This window comes from Aspergillus sclerotioniger, assembly GCF_003184525.1.
Source record: "Aspergillus sclerotioniger CBS 115572 chromosome Unknown BO94scaffold_6, whole genome shotgun sequence".
Lineage (NCBI taxonomy): Eukaryota > Fungi > Ascomycota > Eurotiomycetes > Eurotiales > Aspergillaceae > Aspergillus > Aspergillus sclerotioniger.
The window spans coordinates 909,913-932,686 of record NW_020290996.1 but is presented as its reverse complement, the minus strand read 5'-3'; the positions used below and the strand labels follow the sequence as shown (position 1 = coordinate 932,686).

General features: G+C 52.7%; 11 protein-coding genes across 11 annotated transcripts; 6 read left to right on the top strand and 5 right to left on the bottom strand.

Moving 5' to 3' along the window:
• Positions 1-25: 25 nt before the first annotated feature.
• On the top strand, positions 26-489 carry BO94DRAFT_349590 (uncharacterized protein). Its single transcript, XM_025607095.1, has one exon. The coding sequence runs from the start codon at positions 180-182 to the stop codon at positions 423-425; it is 246 nt and encodes an 81-aa protein (XP_025470467.1). The 5' UTR covers positions 26-179; the 3' UTR covers positions 426-489.
• A 339-nt stretch (positions 490-828) lies between these two features.
• Positions 829-3,067, bottom strand: BO94DRAFT_564061 (nucleoporin NDC1; the record flags this gene model as incomplete). The annotated part of the gene is made up of 3 exons (XM_025614396.1): positions 2,785-3,067; positions 2,448-2,715; positions 829-2,386 (listed from the first exon to the last, which is right to left on the bottom strand). Exons 1-3 carry the CDS (start codon positions 2,915-2,917, stop codon positions 829-831), a joined length of 1,959 nt encoding a protein of 652 aa, XP_025470466.1. The 5' UTR covers positions 2,918-3,067.
• Positions 3,068-3,316: 249 nt separating this feature from the next.
• On the top strand, positions 3,317-4,208 carry BO94DRAFT_554436 (SNAP receptor PEP12; the record flags this gene model as incomplete). The annotated part of the gene is made up of 2 exons (XM_025613717.1): positions 3,317-3,613; positions 3,684-4,208. The coding sequence occupies 2 exons, from the start codon at positions 3,317-3,319 to the stop codon at positions 4,206-4,208; spliced, it is 822 nt and encodes a 273-aa protein (XP_025470465.1).
• A 356-nt stretch (positions 4,209-4,564) lies between these two features.
• BO94DRAFT_554435 (cytochrome c1 heme lyase CYT2) lies at positions 4,565-5,431 on the bottom strand (the record flags this gene model as incomplete). Its single annotated transcript, XM_025613716.1, has 1 exon — positions 4,565-5,431. One exon carries the CDS (start codon positions 5,429-5,431, stop codon positions 4,565-4,567), a length of 867 nt encoding a protein of 288 aa, XP_025470464.1.
• Positions 5,292-7,261, top strand: mvd1 (diphosphomevalonate decarboxylase MVD1). The gene is made up of 2 exons (XM_025611160.1): positions 5,292-5,798; positions 5,874-7,261. The coding sequence occupies exons 1-2, from the start codon at positions 5,728-5,730 to the stop codon at positions 7,015-7,017; spliced, it is 1,215 nt and encodes a 404-aa protein (XP_025470463.1). The 5' UTR covers positions 5,292-5,727; the 3' UTR covers positions 7,018-7,261.
• Positions 7,256-11,923, bottom strand: BO94DRAFT_622066 (Elongator subunit IKI3). Its single transcript, XM_025617040.1, has 9 exons — positions 10,635-11,923; positions 10,490-10,582; positions 9,880-10,439; positions 9,676-9,829; positions 9,275-9,617; positions 8,984-9,228; positions 8,801-8,934; positions 8,473-8,752; positions 7,256-8,405 (listed from the first exon to the last, which is right to left on the bottom strand). Exons 1-9 carry the CDS (start codon positions 11,770-11,772, stop codon positions 7,351-7,353), a joined length of 4,002 nt encoding a protein of 1,333 aa, XP_025470462.1. The 5' UTR covers positions 11,773-11,923; the 3' UTR covers positions 7,256-7,350.
• Positions 11,924-11,961: 38 nt separating this feature from the next.
• Positions 11,962-12,720, bottom strand: BO94DRAFT_349509 (cytochrome c oxidase VIIc family protein). The gene is made up of 3 exons (XM_025607093.1): positions 12,663-12,720; positions 12,427-12,604; positions 11,962-12,365 (listed from the first exon to the last, which is right to left on the bottom strand). Exons 2-3 carry the CDS (start codon positions 12,602-12,604, stop codon positions 12,118-12,120), a joined length of 426 nt encoding a protein of 141 aa, XP_025470461.1. The 5' UTR covers positions 12,663-12,720; the 3' UTR covers positions 11,962-12,117.
• Positions 12,721-12,976: 256 nt separating this feature from the next.
• BO94DRAFT_459736 (ATP-dependent RNA helicase MTR4) lies at positions 12,977-16,466 on the top strand (the record flags this gene model as incomplete). Its single annotated transcript, XM_025607853.1, has 5 exons — positions 12,977-13,826; positions 13,879-14,940; positions 14,993-15,588; positions 15,644-16,209; positions 16,286-16,466. The coding sequence occupies 5 exons, from the start codon at positions 12,977-12,979 to the stop codon at positions 16,464-16,466; spliced, it is 3,255 nt and encodes a 1,084-aa protein (XP_025470460.1).
• A 2,293-nt stretch (positions 16,467-18,759) lies between these two features.
• On the top strand, positions 18,760-20,059 carry BO94DRAFT_532628 (cut8/STS1 family protein). The gene is made up of 2 exons (XM_025611159.1): positions 18,760-18,917; positions 18,979-20,059. The coding sequence occupies exons 1-2, from the start codon at positions 18,839-18,841 to the stop codon at positions 19,839-19,841; spliced, it is 942 nt and encodes a 313-aa protein (XP_025470459.1). The 5' UTR covers positions 18,760-18,838; the 3' UTR covers positions 19,842-20,059.
• An 80-nt stretch (positions 20,060-20,139) lies between these two features.
• Positions 20,140-21,074, top strand: BO94DRAFT_349424 (uncharacterized protein). Its single transcript, XM_025607092.1, has one exon. The coding sequence runs from the start codon at positions 20,439-20,441 to the stop codon at positions 20,937-20,939; it is 501 nt and encodes a 166-aa protein (XP_025470458.1). The 5' UTR covers positions 20,140-20,438; the 3' UTR covers positions 20,940-21,074.
• Positions 21,075-21,209: 135 nt separating this feature from the next.
• On the bottom strand, positions 21,210-22,543 carry BO94DRAFT_511514 (DUF3984 domain-containing protein; the record flags this gene model as incomplete). Its single annotated transcript, XM_025609775.1, has 1 exon — positions 21,210-22,543. The coding sequence occupies exon 1, from the start codon at positions 22,500-22,502 to the stop codon at positions 21,210-21,212; it is 1,293 nt and encodes a 430-aa protein (XP_025470457.1). The 5' UTR covers positions 22,503-22,543.
• Between the last annotated feature and the right edge of the window lie 231 nt (positions 22,544-22,774).

Genomic DNA, 22,774 nt, shown 5'->3' with positions numbered 1-22,774 from the left:
TATCCCTACCTTTATATCATCACTGCGCCCGTGTTCGGACTTGGCGTTAACGGGGCTTTTCATTCGTCATTTCTTGATTCTAAATCATCGACACGTTTAGCATATCGGGGAATTGGGTACCAAAATTACCGGGAAAGGGGAATTCAAAAGGACCGGGGGCACAGTGGTATTGATGTGACATGACGGAAGCATCTTTTCATTCTATATTGTTATCCTTTTTATATCTGTTTATTTGGCGATACAAAACTCGGAGTCCTGGACGGATGGTCTTTGGTGGGGTGGTTGATCGTGTGTTTGGGTTTGCATTAATGGTCTGCTTGGTTGTTTTCTTTGATTTGCATCTTCTCTTCCCTGTTGAGCCTCGAACATCCATACGAGTGCTCCTCTCTTGGAATATGTCCATGTTAGAATATCACTTGACCTAGCTGATGCTGGGTACATGTATATACCTAGAAGAAATTCCATATGCGAATGGATATAGAGATCAAACGATGAAATCTGGAACCCTTCAATTCACTAGTACATACATACAGTCACACTGCCCAGTAACGCCAGAGCAATGCATAGCCAAAAACCGACTAGTCTAGGTCGTAACTTTTCCAAGGGCATTATGAAAAAATCCGGCAACACAAGAAATAAAAAATGAGAAATGGAAACAAAAAAGGGAGAAGAAAAGTAGTAAGTACCCCCATTACAACACGTGACAGATGAAGACAAGCAAGTCTGAATTGGATGAATGATGGTAATGAACAAACAAACCACCGCGGCATCGCAGCGATACACGCCAACTCCCAAGGTTCAGGATATACATACGTACAAGCACGCACTTCACAGATCCTCATCTGTTATGCCGGCTGCTTCCTTTGCCAATCGGAGGTCCTTGGCTACGAGACCGATGTTCCTGAAGTAGGGGTTGAAGGAAGAGAGGAGGTCTTTGAGGGAACGCTTCAGGGTGTCGAGGACGAGGTCGACGTCTGGGACACGCCGGGCTGCGGCTTGGGCTTCGGGGTTGGTCGAGGGGGGGAAGTTGACGTCAGTCCAGTGGGCGTCGAGGCCGCCGTGGACGAAAGGTTCGAGGGTCATGATTGTTTCGGTTAGGAGGCGGACGACGCCGGCTACGTCGGCTTGGACTTTGCCATATTGGTCTTCGTGGAGACTCTTCATGAGGAGGCAGGTGAGGGATTCGATGGCGTCGACGATGGAGCAGTGGTTTGCGTGCGGAGTGCCGAGGACGATGCCCGAGAGGCGACGAGCGTAGGTTTGGCGGAAGAGTCGGCCGAGGGGCGAGCGCAGAAGCTGGGCAAGGAAGGGGTGGAGGTTCTCGGGCTTGCTGGTGGATGGGGCCGTGAGTAGCTTCAGGTCCTGGGAGGAACCGAGCAATTTCTGCTTGCGCTCGGGGCTTAGCATGGCGGACGAGGCACGGTCGAGCACATCGCGGGCTCTGGCACGTGCGGTTGGAGTCCAGTCAGGCGAGTTGCCGTAAGATTTGGCTGTGGAGCTGAAGGCTTCGCCGAACTTTTGAGGGCGGGATGACGCCTTGGGAGATGGGGCGAAGATGTCGTCCTCCTTGGGGGGTTCTGTTAACCGGGGCAGGGTGTGAAGGACGGGCGAGGACTGTTGGACTGGTGCGGGCTTAGAGCCTGACGATGGGTTCTTTGCCTTGTCGATTCGGATGGAGATGCCCTTGATCACGTCCGTGGCGGCTTGCAGGATCTGCGACCAGGCTGGTCCTTCCTCGCGGTCGATATCGTTGAAGATGGCTTTCCGACGGTCAGGGAATTGCTGGCTGATGAAGTATAACTCCCAGAAAGCAAATGCCCGAACTGTCTCCTTCTTCGCCTTCAAGCCGTTCAACAAGCTGCCGTTGGGGTCTTTGGCTTCGGCCGTCAATGGCTGGCCTCGTTTGAGGGGCTCTTTGCTGAGGAACACGGAGAAGAATAGGTTGGCGGTCTGCCAGCAGAGGACCAGGAGTGCTCCGGAGATCACCGTTCGAAAGTATATTCCGGGATGCATTGTGGGGATGATGCCCGGAGCAGCGGCGGCGGATCTTGGGAAATCCCAGAATAGCTTTGCGAAATACAGGGTGGTGCTCCACGCCGGGCGGCGTAGGAAGAGAATGTATGCTATCGGGCAGATCAAGGCGACCATAACGCTCCGTCTCAGGCCATCCTTGATGATCTGGGGCAATGTCGCTTGAAGGCGCCTGGAGATCGATTGTACTGGCCGGCTATCCTCATCGGCAGAACCGGCAACTCGGCTAGCAACGGGAAGAGGGACACGATCATAGTCGTAGTACAGGTGGACCACCGACTGCGAGATCGCCAGGAGGAAGTGATAGGTGTATAGGTAGATCGCTCTTTCGTTCAAGCTCGCTCTTTCGTGGGGTCTAGGCTTCGAGTTAGACAAAATAAAGAATCTGCCGAAGCCCACCTTCGGGAGGCACATACTTTGCTCTGTTCACCCATTCCAAGTGTGCGCTACTAGGAGAAGACCACCTGTAGATTTCGTTGAACCACCATGCGGAGAAAAGGTACCAGCCAAAGGTTTGAAAGACATCGAGGGGAACGAGGTATCTGAAGGTGCTAAGTGGGGAGGTAGTCGTCCTGGAGCCGATGTGCATTTGACCAACACGGAGAACGAAGACGACGAGACTGCAAAGAAAGAGGAGGACTGTGCGAATTCCACATCCTCCAATTGGAAACCAAGCCCATAAGACTAATGGTGTATCGCAGCTGGTTAGCGGTCACAGCACAGCTTGTCAAACGCGACCGGTGCTGTACTTACACGACGATTTGTCTCCAATAGAGAAGGCTACTATATAGCAAACCAGAAGCGCCAGTGCAGAAGCATGAACAAAACGTCTGTGCAGCGCAGATGTTAAGATGCGCCGATATGGGCGAGGCGCTGCTGCAGCCATGATGCAAGTTGGATGAGGGACTGTGAGGTCTCTAGGGAGAGAAGAAACGAAGCAATTTCACTGCATGATCAGTCGACGGAAAGATTGGGGAGTCCAGTCGCCCTGTGGAAAAAAGCTCCGAGGGCGCAAGTGGAGCTTGGTCAAGGACTGGCGGCGGCGGATGCGACAATAAAGTGAAGCTTTTTGGACCGAGCATCAAAACACACCAGCCACAAATGCCGAGTCAGGTGACGGACCCACCAGCCATCATGCATCAGGTGATGGCGGCCTGCGAATCATGGCATCCAGCCAGGCAACCGCATCGGCCCGTCACGGCGATAAGTAGCGATACGTAGGGACCCGGTTGCATCACCCGAGTGATCCCACCTCCATCCATCCACTGTCGCATCTCATTCCGCCATGTCGTTTGATCGCTTGAACTCTCTAGAGGCACAGCCTACAACTTTCCGTCGCTCTGACGATCCTCAATATCGAGATGATCCCGAATTCCATCGCTTGACTGAGAGTCTCTCCAACCGCCTGTTTACCCTGACCTCCAATATCACCCGGCTCTCCGACCAGATCGCCCTGCTAGGCACAAGGCGGGATACGGAGCGCGTGCGCGAACGAGTCCATAATCTGTTGGAGCAGACTCGCCTGGGATTTAAGGATGTCGGAGAGGGAATCAAGAAGGTCCAAACATGGGAGGATGTCAATGTAAGTTACGCTCCCATACATCTGCCGTTGCGCTGCGACCTGTGAAGCAATGCTGACATACCTTTATCAGCCCTCCCAAAAATGGACGCAGCAGAAGTTGTCTTCTGAATTTAAGGCTACACTAGAAGAGTTCCAAACTGTCCAGCGTCGGGCCCTGGAGAAGCAGCGCGCATCCGCTGTGGCTGCTCGGACTGCCGTGGAAGACGGTGAGACTACGGCCGAGGGGGGTCATCATGAGTTGCAGCAAGAGCAACAACTGCTCGAGGAGCAACCCCGGCTGGCAAACCAGGATGAAGTGGACTTTCAGGAGTCCCTCATTATCGAGCGCGAGGCTGAGATCCGCAACATCGAGCAGAGCGTCGGCGAACTCAACGAACTGTTTCGGGATGTAGCTCACATTGTTCATGAGCAAGGTGGACAGCTCGACATTATCAGCGAGAATGTTGAAAGGGTCGGCGATGATACCCGTGGAGCCAATGTCGAACTCCGAAGCGCCAGCAGATACCAGAAGAATGCGCGGAACAAGGCGTGCTGCCTGCTTGTCATCCTTGCTGTTATCCTGCTGATCATTGTTCTTGCGGCGACTCTGGGATAGAACCGAGTGTCGATCTCCTGTTCTTTTTCATCGCGCAACCACGACACTCGATGTCGCACATTATGTCACGACTGTCCTCTCTTTGATGATATCCTCTCGATGTACGTTTATGCATATGGTTGTGCTTCTTCACTACTGCAGGCGGCTTGTTGTCTTCTGTCATGCCGATCTCTATGGGTTCGCAGGCGCATCCGGAGCGAGGATGTGTTATTTACATTTGTCGTTCTATCTTTATATGCCTTATATCATACATAGCTTCTTTTATACATCAATTGTACACTGCGATGATTACCCAAGACCGTGCCCAAACTCCTTATTCGCCTCTATATGCATCGCAAGAATGACTCAACGGGGCCTTATAGCCCCATGAAACGGCTGAATCTCATCCGACAGCCCTCCACTGAGTTCAACTTGGGTCGTACGTCTAGGTAGAAACTGAGCTTGCCCGGACCAGCGTTGGCAGCCAGGCCGGCCGCATTGTTTCCACCCGAAGTTTTCCCTTGGTAGAAGTCGATGACGTATTCAACCCTCTCACCACCGCATCTCTCTACAACCCAGTCGTGTCGATCGAAGGGGAGCTGGTAGCCCATCAAGTTGTTTACACGGGCGCGGGGGCTGAGGAACTGCGGGTCGACGCCGAGACCCCGGAAGGCGTACAGCTTTGGGCCGCCACACTTTTTACTACCAGGGTCAGACATGGGAGCCCGGTTTTCCCACTCCAAGATCTGCTGCCAGGCGCGCTCATTGACGGCGTTGTGGATAGGAATAATCGATGCGACAGTGGTTGCGAGTTCGGAGGCGGAGTGCGTGGAGTTAGGAGTGTTGCCCTTGCGCACGAGCGCTTCGAAGAATTGTCGTTCTGACGGATAGATCCAGTTCCCGGTGTTTGAGTCATGGCCTGTTTCGGCTTCGGCATTCGAGGGAGATCCATGCGATGCGGCAGGCGAGGCATATGGTGATGCGGGCGCATTCGGAGACTCGGCATTCGATGGCTGGGATGTAGGGTCAATGGCTCGCGGTATACTGCTCACTTCACGGTCGGTGGAGAGGGGTCGTTGGGATTTCCCCGTCGATTGCCCATCTTCTGACGGTAGAGGGTGAGGAGGAGCACCACCGCCGGATGCTTTGTGTTGTTGCAGCCAGGCCTCGCGGGTTTTGTGGTCAACAGGGCATGCTCCAGCCGCAGGCGGGTCCACAGATGGTGTGCTCGCACCGGCTCCCATTGTGCAGGTGATTATCGGGCTGTCTGACAAAGAGATATGGGAGGTTGGCGACGACACTTGGGAGCGAGTGGAATGGGTTGATAATGAAGTTTGATTGCAAATCGATTGGGCCCGGCGAAAGGCGGACAAATTCTGGGCGCTCACCGCCTTGGGGGATGAACAACAAAAGCACCGCCGAACTTTCCCAACAGGGAAATCCACCGCCCCTCCATCGCTCGTCCTCCGCATCCCCTGAGGTCTTCAATCTTCTCTCCACCTCCTTTTTTCTCCCCAGATTTTATTCCCTGAGGCGCACAATGGCTGCCCCCGCTGATAACCAGGTCTTCCGGGCCACTACTACGGCCCCCGTCAACATCGCCGTCATCAAGTAAGCTCTATCACCCTTACCCCGTATTACCCCATAGCAAGCACGCATTGTGGATTCTAACTTTTGATGCAATAGGTACTGGGGTAAACGCGATACCGTCCTCAACCTGCCTACGAACTCCTCTCTCTCCGTCACGCTTTCGCAGCGTTCCCTCCGTACCCTCACGACCGCCTCCTGCGCACCCTTCTACCCCGCCAAGGACGAGCTGACCCTGAACGGCAACCCCCAAGACATCCAGTCCTCCAAGCGCACACTTGCCTGCCTGGCCAGTCTGCGCTCTCTTCGTCGGGAGCTTGAGGAGGCTGACTCTTCGCTGCCCAAATTGTCCACCTTCCCTCTGCGCATCGTCTCCGAGAACAACTTCCCCACCGCCGCTGGTCTCGCCAGCTCGGCTGCCGGTTTTGCGGCCCTTGTTCGTGCCGTGGCAGACCTCTACAAGCTGCCCCAGTCTCCCCGCGATCTTAGCCGCATCGCTCGCCAGGGATCTGGCTCCGCCTGCCGTTCCCTGATGGGCGGCTATGTTGCTTGGCGTGCTGGAAGCCTGGAGGATGGTAGCGACAGCTTGGCAGAGGAGGTTGCGCCCCAGGCCCACTGGCCTGAGATGCGCGCTGTCATCCTCGTTGTCAGCGCTGAGAAGAAGGACGTCCCCAGCACGGAGGGTATGCAGACGACCGTCGCAACGTCCAACCTCTTCGCTACCCGCGCGAACACCGTTGTCCCGGAGCGTATGGCTGCCATTGAGACCGCTATCCAGAACCGCGATTTCCCCGCCTTTGCAGAGATCACGATGCGCGACTCCAATGGTTTCCACGCTACTTGCTTGGACTCCTGGCCTCCGATCTTCTACATGAACGACGTCTCCCGCGCTGCCGTCAGGCTTGTGCATGATATCAACCGCGCAGTTGGCCGGACTGTCTGCGCTTACACCTTCGATGCTGGCCCGAACGCTGTCATCTACTACCTTGAGAAGGATACTGAGCTTGTTGCCGGTACCATCAAGGCTATCCTTGGCGAGAAGGGTGAGGGCTGGGAGGGTCCTTTCTATGAGCCTCTGAGGAACCTCACCGCCCCGGGTGTGGCCCTGGACCAGGTGGATCCCCGGACTGTGGAGTCGCTGAAGGATGGAGTGAGCCGCGTGATCCTGACTGGTGTTGGCGAGGGTCCCATCTCGGTGGACGAGCACCTTGTCAGCGAGAAGGGCGATATCCTCTCTTGCTAGATAGAGACTGCATCTCATCTGGGAAACACCCGCAACTAACGAGTCAAGGGTCCGTGAACCACGGATCGTCTTGAGATAAGATACCCACGCTTTGCATCTGTTGCATACTTCCCAGGTTATTGGCCCTTCTAGCATTGCCAGCTCTAGGAGATTCAATTTCGTATATACTACTTCCCTTCGGGCTATTAATACTTACTCCATACGCCACACATAAGAATTTAATTGAACAAAATCAGATGCCTGATTCCCTTAATTTCAAATCTATGACTTTTGATGAACTTATCGCAAAATAAAATAAAACAAAATTAAATGCAACCCCCCTGCTCCGTCACCTCATTTCAACAGCGCCGACACCTTCATCTCTTTAACGGCCGGGACCTCACGACCCTTCCCAACATTCGCCGTAGCCGTCACACTATCCCAAAACACACTTTGTCCCCCGCGAGCCCCAGCCCCAGGGAACTCCTCCCCAGCCGCAGCTCCAACATCAACATTCTCTCTATCGCCCTCCTCCCCTTCCTTCGCCGCCTCGGGAACCAAAGCCCCAAACACCTCCTCCCGACTCTCCGCACACAATTTCAACACCTCCTGCATGGCCTTCTCAATCGCAGCGGCCCGCTCCCGCATGTTCCTCCGCAGCAACGCATCAACAAGGACCTCGACCTCTCCGACCGTCGAATTCGCCCGCTCAAGCAGTCGTCGCACACTGTTCACCAAGTACTCTTCCTCATAGACAGTGCCCTTCTTACCACGCGCGCGCTTCCGCTCCTCCTTTCTCCGCGTCTTAGACGTATGCCGCGATGAGCTCGTCTTCCCGGTTTTCCCTGTGTTCCCGGTATACCGGGTGAACATACTCCGGCCCGCGAGCGTGGATGCATCGGTGGGCGCGAGTGAGACGTTGTCAGGGATGTCGACGCCGGTGCCGTCGCCCATGGTAGGGTCGCCTCCGAAGTAGGCGAGGGGGTCGGTGGCGCGTCGGACGCGCAGTTCGCGGATCCGGGGCACTTGGGCGTTGAGTTGGGAGCGGAAGTCGGCGAGGAGATCGGTCATTGAGCCCATTGAGTCGGCGAGGCCGGAGTCGACGATCTCGGGGATAAGGGTTTGCTGGTTGTTAAGGGCGAGGAGGCGAGTCGCTTCTGAGAACCGCGAGCCGCGGCAGAGGAGCCGGGCGGCGGTGGGGATGTCGCGGAGATGGTCAGCGTGGATTTGGGCTGCTGAGATGTAGTCCTTTGATTCTTCGGTGAGGGTGCTGGCTAGGGTGGTTGCGTGGTTGGCTAGCTCGGTGGGGGAGAGAGGGACCATCATTGCGCAGTAGAGGGATTCGCGCCATAGGTGGGCTAGGTGGTAGCATTTGTAGGCGTCGGTGTAGAGCTCCAGGGATTCGTAGGCTGGGGAGGGAGGGGGTGGTTAGTTTAATGTAGTGGATGTGGTTTGGGTGTTTGCTAGGGTACTTACCGATACCGGCTTCCTTGTATTGGGACCGATCGAATAGATAGTCGGCGTAAAGGTGGGTGGTATCGCGGAGCTGCTCGGCCTGGTACTTGTAGAGGTCGATGGCATCCTTGTACAGAACATGCTTGATTGTGTATGCCCGGATTTCGTCATGGGCGCTGAGAGCATGCAGATGCTTGAGAGCCTTGGATGTCCGTCCCAGGTAGTTGTCGATCTCGAAGTAGCGGCGAAGTTCCGGAAGCTGCTGCAGCTTGCGCAAGAAGGGCAGATATTCACGGGGATCCTGGTATTGTTAGTCTGGTTTCGGAGGGCTAATTATGGAGGGTCTTACCCTTTGGGCTTGCTGAGCGACGAGCAAGGTGAGCTCAAGGTCATAGAGACCCAGTGCGTTGTCGTACAATTGGTTCGCATCTGTCAAGAAGCACATATGTTCGATTGCGTCGTCTGCCTGTTCCGGTGCTTGTTCTGCAGGAGATAAGTTTATGATTAGACATTACAGGAGTGGCGTACGAACCTCTCAGGCGTGCAACCAGTTGCAGACCGGACTCAAGATCTGGCGGTGACTTGCAAACATGCGCGGTAATCAAGTTGTGCAGGTTGGTATCCAGACGCTTCTCCAAGGTAGACAAAAAGGCGTCGCAAATTCGGTTGACCTTGCTGCCCTTGCTGAGTGCTGGTGCAACAAGTCCAGGTTGCGTGATATCTGCCTTGGGCGCCTTCAAGGTGTCTTTGTAGAGAGTCTCCGAGACGTCCTCCTCACTGAAGTCATTAGTCAAGGTTTTTGAGGACTAGGTGAATAGCCTACCTTAGGCGAGAGATAAACTCATCAATGAAATCAATCCTTTTCACCTGATCCACGAACAACTGAATGTTCTCCATGAACTGCTCTGGGGCATAGTCGTGAATGATATTCATATCCACCATCTGACTACGGCAGGTCAAGAATGCAGCCCGGTAGTTCTTCCGATCAATGAATGTTCTAATGCCGGCCAAGACCAGAGCTCTGGGGTAGATGGTCTCCAGGTTGCCACGAGGCATCTGCAAGATGACGGCAAATGTTGTGGGCATCACTGTCACTAGACGTCCGCCACGTTCAATGCTTCTGCAGCGTTCGTCGGTCTCAGGAGTGTCCGGAGGTATATCCATCTCTGTGATGCAAAGTCAGCCGATATAGTCTTACTCGGGTGCGTTATCAAGAATGCTAACCTTCCGCTGCAGTCAAGTGAACAAACTTGATAAGGTGTAGGGATGTTGTGAACAGGATGTGGGCCTGCGTAACGAGGAAGGAAGTGCAATTCTTCGCGAGGAGCCGCTTGTTGGCATACAGAGCTCCTGATCGTGCCATGGTGACCAAGACATTCTTGCAGAAGTTAGCCATTGACGTATACATACGTTTGGGAAGGAATTTACCTCGTCCTCAGAAACCTGCACCGCCTTGGCCCAGTAGGTGTCGACAGTCGGGCTTTCGAGCCAGGGTAAAACCTGGAACTCATCGGAGGAAGGCATCGAGATATAGGAGTAAGTGATCGGCTGGTTAGGTGCTTTGACATGGGAAAACCACAGAGCATCGTGTCCCAGAGACGTGAAAATGGACAGAATTTGCTCCGAGTCCGCTGCCTGATACACAATCTGGGTCGAACGAGTCTCTAGAGCAGTACGTTCAATATGGGTATTGTTCGGACCATTGTCCTTTAGGATGTAAACTTCATGTTCGTTTGCGAAGGCGATTTGTCGGGGTCGGCTGTCTGGCGTTTCTGACAGCGGATAGCTCGACTCGAGGATTGGCGAAACGACTGGTCTCGTTTTGAGAGACCAAAGGAAGATAGAAAAGCAATCTTTCATAAGAACAGCCATCCGTGTTCCTGACTTGCTGAACGCCACATCAATAATGTTCGAGTCTAGCGTCAACTCATTGTGAGCCATTGGGGGAGGGACTCCCGCCAGCCTCAAGGGGGTCAACTTCAGAGTTTCTACACCCAGTTAGAATAATATTCACTCAAATATCAAAGACCGAACATACTCCCGTCAGTGACAGCAACAGCACCGACATCGTCTGAACTGGTGGTGGAGCCCTGAGACACGTCGAAAACAAAGTCCACATCCAACATTGACGCTGGAAACACATTAGCGAATGGCCCCGAAGTCGATTGTAATCCAACACTTACCTAAAGCCCCAGCAATAAACCGCAGGGCCTTCTCCTGGTGCCATTTGAAGACAAAGGGGTACGGATACTCGGCGTTCACTACCATGGGGATTTCTTGCTTGAGGTAGTAATGATAGTTGCCGGTTGTCCAGAACTGGATTCTGTCGTGGAATTGGACCGCAAGTACCGTTGAGTCAACATTCCAGCTTAGATGAATGTTCGTAGCCCAAGTCGAACGTTCTTCTTCGGTGAGGCGTAAGGTGAACTCTCCATGGCGCAAGCCGTTTCTTTCGAAGAAGACGACGTCAACCCTGTCATCACGTCGCTGAATGCTCGCGATAAGATTGCCAGAAGGTCTCCAGCTCAGAGCACCTTCTAGTCCATCCACAGGCTCGCTGATGCTGTCGAGGGTTCCCTCTCTTGAGTAAACCCTGATCGCACGTCTGACGCCAGCCTCGATGCTATTCACAGCGACGTATGCACCATCACCACGCCAAGTGATGGTCGTCTTTCCGTCATCACTGCTACTTAGCTTTCCCTCGTCCACCTTCTCTGGGACAGTGGGATCCCGAAGAGCTTTGGCGCGTTTACCCTGGAACTGGGTTTCGCGCTTTCCCCAGCCCACGGAGACATGCTGAGAGGCTTGGAGGTCCTCTTGCGCGAAAGTGATTTCAGCCACATTCTCAAATTCCCTCGTCATATAAAGGAAAGTATTGGCTCTGGTAGTCAAGGCCAGCAGCTCCTCATCCGGAGACCATGCAGCAGCTGTGATGCCAACATCAACACTACCCACAATCTCAATCTTGTCCTCGCCCGGAAGGGGCTCTTCACGGACAATGATAATGTCACCTCCTTCCAACACCAGACAGGCAGTGAGGTTGTCTGCAAAGTAGTGCAAAGAGAGAACCCGGTCGCATTCCAGGTCGGGTAGTGGGCATGGCGCATCCCAGGATGCAATGCACTCGAATGCATCCGCTCCTACGGGCTCTGAAAAATAGGCGTCATGACGTTTCCTGCGAAGCTCAATGACTGGGTTAGACGCGGTAGGTCCAAATGTACAAACGACAGCATCCGAAGCTGTATCCCAAGCTGATGATGTCAAAGGGAGCTCGTTCTGGAGCTGCACCTCGGTGAGTCGCACGGTTTTGAGGTTGCGCATCTTTTGAAGAGTAGTGTTCTACCCCGCCGCCATCAATCGACGGAAGCTTCACTGGAGAGGGTAAGAAAAAGGAAATGCAAAAATAATATCTAGAGTTAATTTACTCTCATAGACTTGATAATTAAAATGCACGAGTAGTGCTTATTTCCTTCGCGCGTCGCCAACGGAATTGCGAACAATACCATATCAGATGCCGAGCCAAAGATTTTAATTTTCCTACTGACAAAAAATCGACCAATGACTTCATTCATATTCTAATAAGGCATCAGACAACCACCACCACACCGCGCTTCTACCCCAACTACAAGTTTTATGTGGGTGAAACCAGCCCCGGAATCTCCTGAATCAGAGCACAATAAATTCTCTAGCTTTATACACAATTTCCGAGCACTTCCGACGTAGGATACGTTCTCGACCATTTCCCAATGCCCAACCAAGCCATTGCGTGTGGAGATACAACACGGAAGAGCGTTTAGCGGGTCTTGTAGGTCTGCCAGACTGTAGGAATAGATATGTTAGATAGGCGAACGTGGGCTTCCGCAGGATGAACGGTAACGTACCAGCAATGGCGAAGGGAGCACCGAAACCGGTAACTAGAGTAAGCGAGTCAGCCATCCAAGAACCAATCTGATTACACAGCAGTGGGCTACGAACCCATGAAAGCCCAGTATCTCCAGAAGAAGTACTTGGTCAGAGGGTTGAAGGGGATGTTGGAGCGAGGACCCTCGGCGTAGTGGTAAGGGCTGCCAAGCTGGGCGCGGGTGGTGGAAAAGCCACGACGGGCAACGAAGGAGGTGGCCATTCTGGCGCGGAGGGCGGTAGCAGCGTACATCTTGGACAATGTCAGAGACAATTGAGAGGGGATGTGGGGTTAGGAACGGTTCACGCACTTTGAGAGAGGCAACAAAGCACGACGGTCGAGACAATCCTACTGATATCAACAGGCGGAGGTGCGAGCAGGACGAGTGGAACGATACTCCCGGCGGCTCCCCGGAGGTCCGCTCACGTGATTTAGAGTTCCGAACGGCAAGTTTCGCCGGTATGAACTCACCGCCTTATATGGTCTGGGCCAATCACACGCCGCTTTCCTCAACGGGTTCATTGAAATTTCTCGGTGCGATCGCCCATCTGTGAGACGGAGCAGAACGTCACAACCGTCGAGGCCAGTGTCCGTTCCAGCTTCCTTTGTGGCTGACTGTCGACAATGGATGAGCTTTTCGACGTCTTTGAGGATCAGCCCCAGGCGGCCAGGCCTGCTGAGGGAGCTCCCAAGCGATCAAAGAAAGACAAGAGCAAGAAGCGACAGGTTAATGGTGACGTGAAGGAAGCCGGCGCCGCTACAGAGACCGCGGAGGATGTTGCACTTGTCGATGCGCCCGCCGACGCACCTGTCGAAGAAGATGAAGTCAAGGAGGAAGAAGGAAGCCCCGTCACGGACAGCAATGAACAACCGGATGCGAAACGCCCGCGCCTCGAGAAGGAACCGGAACCCGTGGTAGCGGATTCGTTTGAGACGGAGCAGGAGCGCGAAGTCGCTGGATCAGCAGGCCTTCAGGGCGTCAACGACTCTACATCTGTCAGGTTGTCCCATCAAGTGCGGCATCAGGTCGCCATCCCACCCAAGTACCCTTACGTGCCCATATCCGAACATAAGCCGCCGGAGACCCCCGCAAGAGTGTGGCCGTTCACTTTGGATCCCTTCCAACAGGTTGCGATCGCCTCGATTCAGAGAGAAGAGAGTGTTTTGGTTTCAGCCCATACTAGTGCCGGAAAGACGGTGGTCGCCGAGTATGCTATCGCGCAGTGCTTGAAGAACAACCAGAGAGTTATCTACACGAGTCCGATCAAGGCCCTGAGTAACCAGAAGTACCGAGAATTTGCTGAGGAATTTGGTGATGCGGGCTTGATGACAGGAGATGTCACCATCAACCCAACAGCCACCTGTTTGGTCATGACAACTGAGATTTTGCGATCTATGCTGTACCGGGGTTCTGAAATTATGCGTGAAGTCGCGTGGGTCATCTTCGATGAAATCCACTATATGCGTGATGCGAGTGTGTCTTACCGATCTGAAAATTATCTACCGATTACTGACATATACTATAGTCCGAGGTGTGGTTTGGGAGGAAACCATTATCTTATTGCCAGACAAGGTTCGATACGTTTTTTTGTCCGCCACCATCCCCAATGCTATGCAATTCGCCGAGTGGGTAACAAAGATGCACAATCAACCCTGCCATGTCGTCTATACCGATTTCCGACCGACACCGCTACAACACTACTTCTTCCCCGCCGGATCGGAGGGTATGCATCTTGTCGTGGATGAGAAGGGTGTCTTCCGCGAAGAGAATTTCCAGAAGGCCATGAGCAGCATTGCAGACAAGAAGGGTGACGATCCATCGGATCCGATGGCTAAGCGGAAAGGAAAGGGCAAGGATAAGAGATTGAACAAGGGCGGCAATCAAGACAAGAGCGACATTTTCAAGATTGTGAAGATGGTCATGCTCAAGAACTTGAACCCAGTCATTGTTTTCAGTTTCAGCAAGCGCGAGTGTGAAAACTGTGCTCTGCAGATGAAAAACCTGGCCTTCAATGACGATTCCGAGAAGGAGATGGTTCAAAAGGTCTTTGACAGTGCAATTGAGATGTTGTCTGAAGAGGACAGGGACTTGCCTCAGATCCAAAATATCCTCCCTCTGCTTCGCAGAGGTATCGGTGTCCATCACTCCGGGCTTCTCCCTATTCTCAAGGAAACTATCGAGATTCTCTTCCAGGAAGGGTTGATCAAGGTGCTCTTCGCCACTGAAACATTCTCCATTGGTCTTAACATGCCCGCGAGGACCGTCGTTTTCACAAGCGTCCGGAAGTTCGATGGCTTCAGCCAGCGTTGGGTCACACCATCAGAGTTCATTCAGATGTCTGGTCGTGCCGGTCGAAGAGGTCTTGATGATCGCGGTATTGTTATCATGATGGTTGGAGAGGAGATGGACCCCGCTGTCGCTAAAGAAATCGTCCGCGGTGAACAGGATCGACTGAACTCGGCCTTCCATTTGGGTTACAACATGATCCTCAATCTCATGCGTGTGGAGGGCATCTCGCCAGAATTCATGCTCGAGAAATGTTTTTACCAATTCCAGAACACAGCTGGTGTTGCTGAGCTCGAAAAGCGTACGTACTTGTTTGCTAATTCAGGTAACGCTGTCTACTAACTGGGATACAGAGCTTGAGGGCTTCGAAGAGAAGCGCGCCAATTCGAACATTCCTGACGAAGGAACCATCCGTGAATACTACGATCTGCGCAAGCAGCTTCAGAGATTCGGCGATGATGTGCAAGCGGTGATGAGCCATCCCGAACATTGCCTGTCATACATTACGCCGGGGCGCTTGGTTCACATCAAGCACAAGGGTGTGGACTTCGGCTGGGGCATCGTTGTCAATTGGAAGCATCGCAAGCCACCGAAGAATCCGAACGAAGAGTTCACTGATCACCAGAAACACGTGGTTGACGTCCTGCTCAATATTGCTGACGGAGATTCCGTGGGCACAAAATCGTTCGAGGATTTCCCCTCTGGTGTCAGGCCGCCAAAAGAGGATGAGAAGTCCCACATGGACGTTGTACCGCTTGTCCTCAGCTGTATTCAAAGCATTGCACACGTCTGCATCCGCCTTCCCAAAGACCTGAACTCGAAAGACTCGCGGAATAATATGAAGAACACCCTAGCCGAGGTAAAGAAACGTTTCCCGGATGGCCTTGCTCCCTTGGACCCTATTGAGAACATGGGCATCAAGGATGAGGAATTTAAGAAGACACTCAGGGTAAGGATCCGGTCCGTTCTGACACAGAGATGTTGTCGACTAATCCACGTTGCAGAAAATCGAAGTTCTTGAGTCCCGTCTCCTCTCCAATCCCCTTCACAATTCGCCCCGGTTGCCGGAATTATATGATCAATATTCCGAAAAGGTGGAACTCGGAAATAAGATCAAGGAGACAAAGAAGAAGATCTCGGAGGCCATGGCTATTATGCAGCTCGATGAACTGAAATGCCGTAAGCGAGTTCTTCGTCGATTCGGATTTATCAACGAGGCCGAAGTGGTACAGTTAAAGGCGCGTGTGGCCTGTGAAATTAGTACCGGCGACGAGTTGATGCTCAGCGAGCTCCTCTTCAACGGTTTCTTCAATAACCTTACGCCAGAACAAGTGGCTGCGGCCCTGAGCGTCTTCGTCTTTGAGGAGAAGACCAAGGAGACCCCTGCTCTGACACGGGAAGACCTAGCGAAGCCCCTCAGAGAGATCCAAGCGCAGGCTCGGATCGTCGCCAAGGTCTCGCAGGAGTCCAAGTTGGCGGTCAACGAGGATGAATACGTGCAAGGTTTCCACTGGGAGCTGATGGAGGTCATCTTCGAATGGGCGAACGGCAAGTCGTTTGCTGACATCTGGTAAGTTTGAGAGTCCACCATTCACCGTCGTTCAAACTCTGGAATTAGATTGCTAACCGGGCTTTTCCTCGTGCAGCAAAATGACCGATGTCTACGAAGGCAGTCTGATTCGCGTCTTCCGCCGACTGGAAGAGTGTCTCCGACAGATGGCGCAGGCAGCCAAGGTCATGGGCAGCGAAGAACTGGAGGGTAAATTCGAGACAGCTTTGACGAAGGTGCGCAGGGACATTGTCGCCGCCCAGTCCTTGTACCTGTAAGGTGCTGCCATCATCGTTTCTTGTATCTCCTTGGGTCTGTATTTTCGTCATATCCGTTGTGTAGGATGATTGCACGGTATGTCAGGGTGGTCGCATTTTTCTGGCGTCAGGCTCCCCAAAAGGATTTGGCTTGTTCTTTCTATCTCTTCTTCTTTTGACTTGTAAATGGGGGTGTCCCTTTCTATTTTTCTTATCTGTGACCATCACCTACACCTTATTCCTAGACACATACATAGTTCAGAAGCACCAGCACCAAGCCCTTTTGACTTATTTTCGTTTCGTATTCGGTTTGGTTGTCTCATCATTCCTCATTGGCTTTTAACTACAATTCTCTCACTTCTCACCTGAGACATCACCACCATCATCACCACCACCACCCATACTACTTAATATGATATCAAAATCAATACACCGTCACACGAAGTGTCACCTTCTGTTTAGAATACGTCTCTCCCTTTCATACACCTATCCCAGTGCTTCTGCAAACGGCGATCCGGTCAATGCATACGCGAGGAGTCGGTGCTTAGACAACTCGGTTTTAAAGCCAACGGTAATCTTACCTTTCACAACTGTATGCCCATCGTATTCACGACATGGATGGTTGAAATTGTTTTCCGTGTTTGGCCGTTCTTTCTCTTGGTTGGTTGTATTTTCTAGGCAGTTTCGGATGTTGCTGTTATAGGTCACTGCGTTGGAGGCTCCAGGGAGAAAGCTGGTTGGAGTATACATGTGCCCATCTATTCGTTGCGTTGGAGGGCTGCATTGGTGGCTGGGTTACGTTGAATTATATATGCTGTACTAGGTAGGGTCTTTATGCTGCTCTTTGGGACGTTTTATGTTGTTCTTTTTCTTTGTTTATTTGGTCATGATAAAGGGTTAATATTGGCACTGGGTACGTGCTGGGAGAGGAGTAGTGACGGGTCGAGTGGTGAAAGATAGGGTGGAGGATATTCAGCCGGAGAATGTCGGAGGTCGTCCGTATTCTATGCTCACACGACAGCTCGAGCGACGCTGCGTCATTCCTTTGCAGCTAGTGACGGGGCCATAGAACTGCTCTAGGACCGACCCCCTACGATCTCATGCGGTTTCAGATTCGTTAGATGGTAGCTCCCAGGCCATTAGTCGAGATCACGAGCGAACCTTGCAAGCCAAACGGTCAATGCTGGTGCTAATGCCTATCCGTCGCCCGAGTGGCTTGGATATAGTTCAATGGAGCATGGCTGGACGATCATATCATTTGCCAATGTGACAATGTTTCGGCTGGGAGCGTCTTCGTCGGATGTTGGCGATAGTAATGACCATGGGAAAGCGGATTTCTGCAATGAATCCGGTGTGTGGTTTCCCGTGATTTTGGTCTATTCAACCACTTTGAGACTTGTTGGTGTTGATTGTAGTTGGGTCTATAGGCCAAATGCAACGATGCAAACGCATATAGAGCATTGGACAGGCAATGAAATTAAGTTTCAATAATAATCCCGACCACCCGGAAACCAGGGTCGCTGGACATTGTCAGCTTTATGTTGCACTAGGACAAGACTTCAGATGTCGTTTTCTGCAGGTCTGGCAAGGTTACAGCCTGTGGAGTAACTCCTGGTCTGGGGTAATAATGTGCGCAAATGGATGTGAATCTGAGTGCCAAAAAATGGGACTGCAGGCATGATTACGATGGCGTCACAACATCAGTCAGTGGACATTAGATGCAAAGACATGCTTTGGGGTTAGTATTGCTGGCTTGTATGACAGGATGAAGGTTGCGATAGTATTAGTATCAGGGGAGACGAGACTGATCATGGTCTCAGATCTCCAGACAGCCAGACCAGGCCGCGGAACAAGGCAGTTGACTGATTGTCTCAGTCATCGTCAAGGCTACTTGCTCCGTTTATCGGATGGGGTTTAAAGTTGACGCTTGATGAATGGGTGGTCATGCGGGCCTTGGGGCACAGTACTAAGTGGTGCAGGGCCGGTTGATGCCACCGGGGTAGAGGCTGGATAATAGGGTTTTTTTTGCCACAAATCAGGAGGAAGGTTGTATGTAATAATGTAAGATGTAATGGCCGAGTGGGAAAAGATTGGGAAAAGGAAAAGGAAAAGGAAATGGAGCGGTAAATGCATCTGAGGCCCGCGTTGCCTCCCGCAACCCGCCCGTCCACCGCTTCTCGCTCTCTTTCTCTTTCCCCACCACCTCAGAAAGTCTCCCCTTCATCACTCCATCCTGCACTCCGTCTTTCCCTTGCTTCATCTCTTTCCTTATCCCCCCCCCTTAGACACCTCCTCGTGCTCCTCGCTGACCCTCGGTCCCTCATCTTTGTTTTCCCCGGTCACCCTCAACTTCCTACCTCCCCCCCTTCGCCATCCAGCTGTTTGTGGCCATCATGAACAGCTTGGTGGCTACACCACCTGTGCCTCCTCATCACTTCTACGAGTACTCCCGTCCCTCCCCTTCTCGTCCAAGTGAGTGCATCTTCCATGGTTTGTGTGTCATCCGGGGTCTTTGATGGCTGACTGATCTCAGTGTCTACTCCGATTCACACTCCCAACAACCGCAAACGGAAAGCCGATGATGAGAACGATCATGATGGCCGAATGTCAGCGTCACCTACCAACTCTCCCGCCTTAACCCCCAGAACTCTTCCAGTTAGTCGGAATACCAAACGGGCTCGCCCAAATGTCAGCGGGCGGCCTCTCGCCCTACCCCGGCTCCTAGAGACCTTGGACACAGATGCTCTCCGGGGCATCCTTCGGACCATGTGTGAGCGTCATCCAAGTTTGGTGGAAGAGGTGGTCCAAACCGCACCTCGGCCGAGTGTGGCCTCTGCTCTCCAAGTCCTTCGAAACTACGAATCTGCCCTTCAGTCGTCGTTCCCTCTCGGTGGCAACTCTTCATCTGATTACGCATACAACCGAGTCCGACAACCGCTGGGGAATCTTCTAGATGCCTTGAGTGACTTCACACCACATTTCCTACCACCCCACGAGACGCAGTCATCTGTTTCCTTGAGTTACCTGGACGGTGCGACCGACATAATTCACGCACTGCCCCGGTGGAGTACACCACAAAATAATTTCGAACGGGATTCCGCATACGACGAGATCTGCAAGGCCTGGATTCTGGTGATCCGGGAGGCAGCGAAGCGCGGCGGCGGAATTCAGTTACAATACGGTGGTTGGGATCAGAAGTTGGCAAAGCACAATCACAACTCGGGCGGTAAACTGCAGGCAGCCGTCAACGAGCTTGGTTCCAGTTTGGGGTGGATGCACAGACCGGATGCCCAAGGCTATGGAAGCCCAGGAGGTAACGACCTTGGCTCCATTCGGGAGCAGCTCCTGTCGGGCACATACGGGCTCGGTACCCCCGTCAAAGTTGGGCCATGGTGAAGTCGTCATCCAGCGGCCACCCGTCACCCGCCTTTATCCCCGATTCCAACCATACTACCTCAGATTCGAGACACTCTTATCCGTCCCCCGGAGCTACTTTCCGAAGAATCCTCGACCGTGCACGTCCACGTATGATACGATCACGATTACCTACTGCATGAACTAGAGTTGAGGGTCAGCTTGGCGTTTACAGTGTGCAAGCAAATTATTTTTTTTTTCTTTTCCGCTTTTGTGTCATATTTCTGGAAGCCAACACCATTATTTCTAGATTGCCAGATCAAGGCCCAGGGTCCTTCTTTCTACTGTTTCGAATTGCACCATGCTCCTGCATTGTTTCAATCCCGCATGGTTTCTCCTTTCATTCATCGACGTTCTTTTCATCTTTCCTTTCACTTCATGTTTCCCATTTTCTCTCGACGACACATACTCAAAGCGCCGTGGAACCACCAATCTCTCAGCCCAGCTGCATTTCCTTGTCTTCACCGTATCTTGTATACCCTTTACTATTTTTCCCCTTAATACTACTGGTGTCAGGATCATTCTTCGGTTTTGGGAGGCCTCATATATTGCCATATTTGGTGGGTCAGGTTACATTACATGTCAGTAAAGCATAAGATAAAAAGGAGTATTATTGTCCGGGATAGTCAATACCATTATAACAAGCGCATCGCTTCATCCTTACGTTCCGATCACCCAACTCCCAATGTTCCACAAACTGAGTGCCTACCTCACACTGCAGAAATATATCCTGCCCAACAGTGCCTCCCCTTTACGTTGCATGATATAGTAGCCTTCCACAATAACCATCACCATCACCATCACCATCCAAAAGCAACCACCTTCAACTCAACCCAACGCAGCACACCCATCTCACCAGTTCTCCACACAGAACAGAAAATACTACCAGTAACAGAAAGCCACATACACTCCATGCACCAACCTAAACAAAGTAACCCCGGTACTCCACATCAAGTCATCATACAATCGATCCGCAGACTGCAGAAAGGTAGTGCTAGGGATTGGTTGGTCACGGATGGTCCTGGGCGTACGTATGCGGTTACGTGTCCGTGCTGGGATGTGGTGCACGGTAAGCAGTGAGCAGGATTAAAAGTACTAGTTATGTAAGAGGGTGCATGAGTGATTGAGTGAGTAAGCGGGATCTTTGCCTTTGTATTTGTGCTTTGTGTTTGTGTTTGTATTACTTTTACGGGGTATGGAGTATGGAGGTATATATTGGGTTTTGTTGAGGGTGGAGGAGGAGGAGGAGGAGGAGTGTATTATGGCTTGTTTGTTATCTTGTTCTGGGTTATATTATTATGGAGTGAGGAATGGGGAGATGAGGGTACTTGTTCGTGTTCGTGTTCAGGTTCATGATAGTGCTCGTCTCACGATACGGAATAGCCATCCGGCGTCTTCCCAGCCGCCACGTTCTCCTGGTTTTTCGTGGATGGAAGCGATGTCTGAGTCGGGGATGGAGATGGTGTCGGCTTCTTCGGTGGGGTGTTCATGTTCGTGGTCTTGTTCATCTGTGAGGATTTGGATGTGGTCGTGGTGTTCGAGAAGGGGTTGGGGTGGTGGTGCGGAGAGTGGCCAGTCGTCGACGCCGAAGAGGGTCCATTCGACCATTCGGTCGATCCAGCTGCCTAGGCCGAAGCCTTGTTCTCGGGTGAGACGTTGAAGCTCTTGTTCGTCGATTTCGTCTTCGGAGGCGAGCATGGAGTCGGTGCTTGATGAGTTGCTGAAGGTATCTTCGTCTTCGTCGTGCTGGATGTTGGCCATCTCGGCGCGGATGCGCTCGTCCACGAAATCAGGGAGTAGATGACGGGCGTAGTCTATCTCGAGGGGGGTGTGGATGCCGCTGGTAGTGGTGGTGGGGACGTCTCGTCTCGTGGTTGCCCGTGTTATGTCAAGGCTGGTCATGGCGAGATCGGGTCTGCTGGATCTGCGACTGGTTGGACGAGATCGGGATGCTCGACGAGAGTAGGCGGCTGGGGTGGATAGTCCGGATCGAGGATGGCGGGTGCTCCTGGATGACCAGTGCTGTTGTTGGCTGTCTAGGTCGAGTTGATGACCATCGGAGACGAGGCTAGTTGAGCTTTGCCGTTTCACGAGCCAGCTTTGGCCTTTTTCTTCGCGGGTCGAAGATGCGAGGGCAATGCCAGCTCGGAGCATCCATTCTGTGTCTGGGTGATGGCGATGATTGGTAGAGTCGGTTGGGTGATGGCGGGGGGTTCTGCTTCGTTGGGGTTCATTGTGGTGGTGGAGAGGGCTAGCCACGCCCTGGGATTGTAGGTTGGTGTCGCTGGAATGGATGCGAGTGGAGCTCTTGCTTCGGGAATTGAGTCGAACGCGGGACCCGCTACGGGAGTGCGAGTGGGATAGCACGCCTGGGGTTCCGGGGACGGAGAAGCTAGAGAGATAAGAGGTCCTGGTTGCGCCAGGGCTGCCCGGGGTTTCGTGACGGGGAGAGAAGTAGTCCCGGGCATCGGTGTCATCGTCGATGGGGAAACGAGGATTCAGAGGCGATAGAGACACATGGTGTAAGGCCGGATATGACCGGCGAGATTGGAATCCGCTTTGAGACTGTGAAGACTGTTGTGGATGAGGGTTAGTGAGTGGGTGGGTGGATCTGGGGTAGGGAATGCAACTTCTCACATCCATGGGAGCGGAGCGTTGGAATGAACAGTCCCTGAGTGGTCTCGTGCAAAAAAGGTTATGCAGCCAAAGAGGATGGAGAGAGGGCGCAATGGGTTATTAAACTAAATCGTGGTGATCGCCGGGGTTGGAGGAGGAGATCGAACCACCGTCGGCTGGAGCTCGACTCCGTCCGTGCGCGGGTGGCATGTGAAAATGCGGGCAATCAGGGCGGAGAGTCGAGATGACCTCCCTCTCGGGTTGACGGGGAAAGATGAAATGGTTTCCAGTCGACTAAG